Below are 8307 nucleotides of genomic sequence, written 5' to 3'. Positions count from 1 at the left end.
TGTATTATATTTCTATTACACATTTTTTGTTGTTATTGTTTTTTTTTTTTACATACACATAGTTTGTCAAGAATAAAGTTCAGCCAATTTAAACTGCGATTTATAACGGAATTATAAAAATAATGCGCTAATATTTTTCGAATTTAAAAACATAATTTTTGGAACCAAATTCTGATGTTATTATTATTTTTTTATTTATTAAAATTAATAAAAAATTCCAAAAATATTATTGAAGTAAAATATTTATTTTAATTTTTTTGCATAATGAAGGAAATTTCCATCATACCATTAAATGTCCAAAAATTATATAATAGAACAAGCTCATTTTAAGTTAATCGTGTTTGAATTTTTTAAATTTTTACTAATAAATGTTTAACCCAAGGTCTATGCAAGACGATCAATAAGCCCACCTGATTTTTATGTTTGCTGTTAAATGCATTATTGTGATTTGAAATACAAAGCAAAGACAAAATTAGTATATTGTTATATTTATATTTACTTTCTTTCAGAAAGGAAGCAATTTTGAAAAAGTTTGAGAGTTATATTGCACAACATCTCAAGTATGGACGTACTCTAGAAAAATTTGTACAGTTGTGATAGGGACCGTGAAAAAAAATCAAATAGATCCGAGACGAGCCTCAAGCTGAACTTGTCCCAAATTGTGTGTGGTAGGTATCTGAAGGACGGGCCGATATAGTACATATTGATACACGGCTGGATGAAATAATACTATGTACAAAGTTTAGACCAACCAGTAACTCCTTGCTACAGTTTCACACGTCATAGTAGTAAAAATATACTCGTATATTTGTAGATGAAATTTTCAAAACGGTCTTCGAACAACCCTCAAACTTCATTTAATCAAAGTTTGGAATTTTTGTGGGAGAGGTACTGGAAGGAGTTGTCTGATTTGAGAGAAATATTACGATGGGCAAATGTCGAAGCAATGTCAGTTACTTCGTCCGATTATCGTGACAATAAGCCATTTAAATTGTTCGTCGTTGGATCATTACTTCTGGAAGCATGGATTTGCCCACGAAAAAGACTATTTCATTGTAATCAAAACAATCCTCGAAAACACCTCAAGTTGCACTTAACCCAACATTTTCAACTTTTGTGAGGGAGGTACCCCAAAGTTTTGTACGATATCGAACATATTGGAACGTGATATAGGTTTGGAAGAAATGTAACGATGTCCTAAGTTTCAGCCAAATCAGATATCGGTGATCGGTGTCTGGGATATACAACGATCTTAAAAGTTTTGAACAAATTGGTTACTCCCTTCGAAAGTTATCGTCGGCATCCTTTTAGAGAAAAATCTTGAACTTTTGTGGGGAAGATGCCTGAAGGAGTGGACCATATTCGAACTTGATCTAAGTTTGGACAAAATAATAAGATGTGCAACGTGAAGGCTAGCCAAGCAGGCGGATTGACGTATTTTTCCAAAATGTTCTAATTGTTGTGCGGAGTTACCTGAAGGTGTGGACCGATATGGTCTATTTTCGATCTTAAACTAAGTTTGTACAAAATATTATGAACGAATTTCGAGAGTTATCGTGTGCTCCAATCACCATGTGTCGTAGGCTTTTTTAAACCTTTGGGACTATTTTCTCAGGAAGTATGGACTTGCCCCTGATAAAAGTTGTACCGTCGTAAAAGGGGCAACGAATACAAGTTGTTACAACAAAAATCAAAGCAATTCGAGAGCAGGTCCTAAACTGAACTTTTCCGAAATTTTTTATGGGAGGTACCCGAAGGAGTGGACCGATAGAGTCCATATTGGAAACTCACCTATGCCTGGTAGAAGTTTCAAGAGTTATCGTGTTCACAATTTTTCCGAACATTTTCGAACTTTTGTGGGGGAGTTACATACCTGAAGGAGTGCACCGATATGGCTTATCTTCGAAGTTAAACTAAGTTTGAACAAAATATTACAAAGGTCAAATGTTGGACCAATCGGTTCATCCGTTCGAGACGGACATTGCTAAATCGACTCCAAATTGTCTGAAACACATTTCGTCCAAACATACTTGGGGTATTTTTTGAAATTTTGCCTTTTTAGGGCGAAGATCATTTTTTTAATGATTTTTGTTAATTTTCTCGTTTAGAGTTAAGCTTGATGATCTGAAATTATTTGCAAGTGAAAAAGGAAAGCCAAGGACTCGAACCCACATAGTCACCAAATTACGTTACCTGGTCTCATTGGTGGTAAAGCAAATCTTCGGACGTATCGACTATGTAATGGCTTCTCTGTCCTAGAACTTATCGTTTTTCAAATGCAAATGTGTTTTTGTATGGGGTATGTTATTAATGAGGCACATTTTGCCCGTATGACAGTATGACCCTCGTTAGCATAAATGCTGAGGGTATAATAACCTCGGTATTCTTAATTATTATTTATTGCTTTTACGTCAAGTCCTTAGCGCATGGTGCCGGCTCAGGATATAAAAATGCATTAAACTGCCTTTTGCAAACAATTTCGAAATTCGAATTAGATAGATATAGCCCATATTCGAATCTGATCATTGTCTGGGATACACTACGAAGATTGTGCCTAATCGGCTATTCCTTTCAAAATTATAGTCGGCACCATTTTAGCGAAAAATGTTGAACATTTGTGAGGAAGATATCTGAAGGAGTGGACCATATGCGAACTTAATCCAAGTTTAGACAAGATAACACGAGGTACAAATTTTGGACCAAATCTTGTTATTCTTTCGAGAGATATCATGCGCATCAGATAGATGGACGCGCATGGCTAATTCGACTCCAAATTATCTGAAACGGATTTCGTTCAAACATATTTAGGGTGTAAAGCCATTATGAGTAAAGTCGCGACGCCATTATATTATATATGTATGTCTTTTCACTAAAAAAGACAATAAGCGATATGTGCATATGTAAGTTTTCAGGTTGAGTTAAATGAATGAAGGATTTTTGTATTCAAAAAGTAAAGCTAAAGAAATTTCGCACATATGTAGTTAGAAAAGCACGTTTCACAGGTGATTTAGCATACATATTACAAGCGGAGCTCTATATATTAATATTTTTTTAGAACTGCTTGTACATGTTTTGCATTCCTTTCTTGACAAACTGTGTATTAGATATGAGATATACTTAATAGACCAATGTGATGTTTGTTTGTCATAATCTATAACTAATTGTCCTCTTTTATTTTTTTTTGTTTCTCTTCGTACGTTAAGTTTCATTTTATCTTAAAATTATTTTAGTTTAGTCGGTATACTACAGAGTTAGAGCTATCTTCTCGTACTAGATATTTACAAAGCATTTCTCAATAAACTTAATATTTACTTAGAACAACATTTATTTATTATGGCTGCAATTTGTTTAACATTTTCGTTTTTTATATAGGTTTTCTTTCTGTTTTTTTCCATTTTCATTCACAGTATGTTAGGATTTATCGTTTATTGCTATATTTTTTTTTTGTTCTTTTGTATAAGTTACTATTATTAGCTTGTCGTTATAAGCATAAGCAGGTGGAGTAGGAGGATGCAGTCGAATGATTTTGGGTCAGGGTTTTTCTTGTTTTTATCTCGAATTACTCTAAGGGAAAATAGGCCAGGGGAGGAGGAGTAGGGAGATAATGCTTTCCTATTGGAGGAGGTTGTCACATATTAGCCAGCCCCTAGGGTGATTTGGACATTTTACATGTAGTTTCTAGTTGTTGTTGTTTTTCGACTTCTTATTTATTTTATTTTTATTTATTTAATGCTTTACATACTAAATACACATACATATATAGATCTACATATGATTGGATTTACATTTACATTACATAGCATCCTTGATCCTTGCCATACACGTTCACAGCACACAGGATAAACAAGTAAGCAGGATGTCATTGTTGAACTAATTTCTAAATGGCTTCATGTATCCGATTCTACGAGATGGTACACAAGAGTAGCTATCAATGTAGTTGGTTGTTGTGGTATAGGTGTTGGTGGTGAATAGATTGGATGCCAATATGATGATGTCCAGCAAATTGTGAGCAAAGTAGTAATGTTGTGTTGCACTTTGTTGTAACTGTTGTTTGGACGATATGGTTGTTTTCACGCAAAAGGCCAAAGTTAGGGAGTGCGACTTTTAGTTTTTAGTTGAAAGCATCATAGTGCTATTTGGATCATTTCCATTGTCCATTTGTTTTGCAATAAACTTGCTTTGAATGTATTGCCATTCACACACACACATACTCACTAACAAACAATGCTAGATGTAGTTAAATAAGGAGGAATTCTGTGTGTTCGGATCGATAATTTCTTTTTTATTTTACTAAAATAGTTACATGAGGCAGGAAGGTGGAACGGTGTAGGGTGTTGTTGTCCATCATCTACATACGTCATGTAATAATGACATTACACGTGGTTGTAACTGTATTGGGCGGAGGAACAGTGAGCACACATCATAAACCTGAAATCTATTGATATTCATCAGAGTTATTTTATCCTCTGGATAACTTTCCCATAAGCAGCCAATAGATGATGATGATGACGCTATTGTTGTTGTTGTAGATGATGGTGGGGCTGTGGTAGCTGGAACGGTTGAAGTTGTATTGGGTAAACGTGATTATTGTAGTGACCATGTCGATGACGACGATGTTGATGATGTAACACGTTCACTTCTTGTTGACCTCGTGAACGCAGCAAGACTATGGGCGTTTTAGATTGTTGCGACGTTAGAAAATTTGGCGTATTGTGATGGCTAGTGGTTGAGGTCTTATTTAAAATGAAATGTTTGTGAAATGTGGGCTGGAAGATGAACAATTGCAACTGATGCAATTGCTTTCGCAATCTTGCACGCAATTTACGTTGTTTGTGATGCTGCTGCTATCACGTACCCGTCGAAAGGTCATCTTTAAGCCATTGCGGAATAGGACGTGCTCCAAGTTTCTTTAAGAGTTTTACAAGTGCCGTGTTGTGACTTAAATAATATCTGAAAGAAGGAGAAATATAAACACAATTAATGTTTGAATTCTTCAAAGAGTGAATGTAATAAAATGAAGAATAAAAATATGAAGTGGAGATGGTTCGAAATTGAATTCTGTTACTATTGTGTGCAAATACGTTATTGCATTTCTCATGAAAATTGTATATTAAGACTGAAATAGTATTTTTTCTGTTGAAATTAAGCAAACAAGTCCGATCTTTGAAGTCAATGAACAAGCATTTTTATACATAAATATCTTTGTTGTTCAAAGCATTTTTTTCTTATTGTTTGCAATTCTTATTAAAATGTCATTAGGATTTTCACCATAACTTGCATATGATACACTAGCAGAGTAAACATATGGAATAATAGAAACATTAAATGAAATGTTCGAACCCTATAGGGAAGGTGCAGATGTACTTGCAAAGTACAAGGCCGATACTACTGTCATACAAGAAATACTATAATTTGACAAAAAAACTACATTTTCAATATCAGTTTTATTTGCGCTTATGCTCCCACTGAAGACAAGGACGAGCAGGCTAAAGAAATATGTACATAAGAGTGACCAAAAAAATATTTTTTGGGACTACTAACCCCCAAAATTTTTCCATTTGATCCAAAAACCTTATATATGAAATTTTAATGCGATCGGTTAAGATTAACCCGTGCCAACCTAGTGATCCATAATAATTTGTATGGGGCCAAAGGCGCATTTTCACAAAAATTCTCTGAATGCCACAATTATGGTCCCATCGATGAAAAAACTTTACGAGTTCATTATCGTGGCTAAAAAACGATTTCTACAAAAATGTTTGAAAATCGGATTGGATTTTGTTATAGCTCCAATATGCATATTTGGCTGATTTTGAGCCCTATAAAGCTATATTGCCCACATCATGCAAACAACCGCCAATCCCATACTTGGATACCAGAAACCTACACCAAGGAACCCACATGATTGAAGTAACGGCCCCTAGTAGATCTGGCAAAAAATCGATAATATGGATTATTTAAAAAAACAAGTGAAAAATCGTTAAAGGCGTGGACCTATACAGACAAAATTCTAGGAATGTTTTGTAGCCCCAACGAAGACCAAATACCAAATTTGAGCCATTTCGGTGGGATAATGAAGCTAAAAAGTTGAAAATACCGAAAATCGGGAGGTACCGTTCTATGGGGGCTATATCAAAACGTGGACCGATATAGCCCCTTTGCAATACCAAACATCCTAGGAGTAATAGAAACTTCTATACCAAATCACAAAGCTCTATCTTAAAAATTGCGAGCTGTATCTTGACTTAGAATTTTACCCTGATCAAGAATATATATACTTTATAGGGTCTCCGACGAATATTTCGATGTGTTATAAACGGAATGACAAATTTAATTATACCCTCCATAGTATGGTGGAGGGCATAAAAAATCAATATCGGTAGATAGTTTTGTCTATCGATATTATCGTATTAAACCCCCTAACCTAAAATTCATTGAAATAAATAGAAATTTCTCGGGTTTTCGGTATTGAAAGAGTAAGAAAGTCCGTAGTCACACGTCACATTTTTCGGAAATTAAATGTATATTTTTATTAAATAAAAGCAATACTACACTGTGCAACACTGAAAATGCAAACAACTTCTAGTGGACATTTTCTGAAAGTACCTATTGAGACTACAAAACCCCTAGTTCGGTTTCGTGTTTTTAGATCGGGTTTGGATTTTATGGCCTCATCTATAAGAATTTTGCTTTGCGGTCTTCACCAATATTGTAGTACTAGAGTAGTAGAACTTATGTGTCAAATAGATGAACTGGGAAAAACCGCAACTAGCGCATCAAAATTGGTAAAATATATAAAAGTTTACACAATTTCTGGAATTATGGTCATTTACAGCCAAACTATTGAGAGTTGAACCAATTAACCTTTCGCAAAAAATTTCCAAATAATGTGCTCAGCAATTCTTCAAAACATTCTGAAACTGTAAAACACTTATTTCATGTTGTTTAGGCGGGATTTCATATCGTACTTTTTACAAAACATATTTCAAACAACGTTCACACAGGCTGTTTATTCTCATATTTGAAATTTCAATGTATTGTTGATATATTTTTCAAATTGTCGTTGAAAAATATGGTAGAAACAACGCGATAGAGGCATTATACAGCAATGATATGTTCTGAAGGGTTGTGTACTACATTTCAGCGAATATTTTTCCCAAATATAATGTTTAGAAAAAATTAACCGTTTTGGAGATACGCTGCGAAATATATACAAATAACGGAATTTTTAGATATTTTATAAAATTTGAGGCAATAAATGAGGTTATTTGTGTTGATTATTTTTCCAAATGTCTTCTTCTTGTTCTTGCCCACTAGTTTGCTGCAGAGGTCATGGAAAGATTCGTACTGGTTTTAAAGATATAGCCCCGATTTGCTTTAAAAAGTCAATATTTAACGATGTTTAGATAGGACCATAAAATCCGAACCCGATCTAATAAAATAAAACCCAAAGAGGGTTTTTGTCAATTGGGTCTGTACTTCCATAAAAACCGCATTGGAAGTTGTTCGCACAAAATTACCTTGAAAATGTTGCACAGTGCTGTTTCTCCTTTATACTTCTGTGAACTACTTGTGAAAAATGTCAACAAAAGCATATGGCGAAAAACAAAAATCCTTTGCAATTCCATTTGAAAAAAATTAAAAATTTTTTTGCGAGCACATCTACAATTTTTGGCATAGAGGTTAAGAAAAAAATTCTGGTTTCAAATGTGTTCGCGTTTTAAAAAAATTGTCGATGCGCGCAAAAGTTATAGCGGTTTTTATTCTCATATAAAGAAAAAATATTTAAAAATATCTTATTTGTTGTTAGGAGAAAATGTATTCATAAATCGTTAACAGCATTCCAAATCTGTTCGTAGATGTTTAAATAGTTATTAAATTTATTATTATTTTCGCGGAAAATCAACAAATAATAAAAATATTTTGATGTAAATCCAAATTATCCTGTCTCAGAGTCCGTGCAAACCCTCAAAAAATAAATTAAAAAATATTTGCGGAATCTAGACAATGCGTAGAAAAATATAATACCAAATTTATAGGGATTGGGTACATAAATTGCATATTATAGCAACAACAAAAGAGAAAAACTTATTGTTGCAAATATATTTTTTGGTTTGGTTCGAAAAATTAGAAAAAAATATTTGGGAGTTCTCCAACTATTTCGCCATTCGGCCATTGTGTGCCGTCAGTTGCATCTCACAATGCCAAAAACCTTAAAGTGGACAAAAATCGCGCAATTTGCATACGATTTTGATGCGCATTCGGTTTCAGTAGCAGTGATCAAAACACGTCTATATACACATATTT

General features: G+C 33.9%; 1 protein-coding gene across 5 annotated transcripts in view; it reads right to left on the bottom strand.

The window, feature by feature from the left end:
* Nucleotides 1-3688: 3688 nt before the first annotated feature.
* The window catches only part of sfl (N-deacetylase and N-sulfotransferase sfl), a 376849-nt gene continuing 372230 nt past the window's right edge, over nt 3689-8307 (bottom strand). For all 5 annotated transcript variants that reach the window (XM_073986437.1, XM_073986436.1, XM_073986440.1 and 2 more), the window contains one exon: nt 3689-4950. In XM_073986437.1, the coding sequence (XP_073842538.1) occupies nt 4848-4950 (103 nt within the window). In that variant the 3' untranslated portion in view covers nt 3689-4847. The remainder of the gene's footprint in view (nt 4951-8307) is intronic.

The sequence above is a fragment of the Musca autumnalis genome, unplaced genomic scaffold, assembly GCF_047663935.1.
Source record: "Musca autumnalis isolate F117 unplaced genomic scaffold, ASM4766393v1 scaffold_4, whole genome shotgun sequence".
Taxonomy (NCBI): domain Eukaryota; kingdom Metazoa; phylum Arthropoda; class Insecta; order Diptera; family Muscidae; genus Musca; species Musca autumnalis.
Note: the sequence above shows the minus strand (reverse complement) of the source record. Positions and strands in the feature narration are given on the sequence as shown.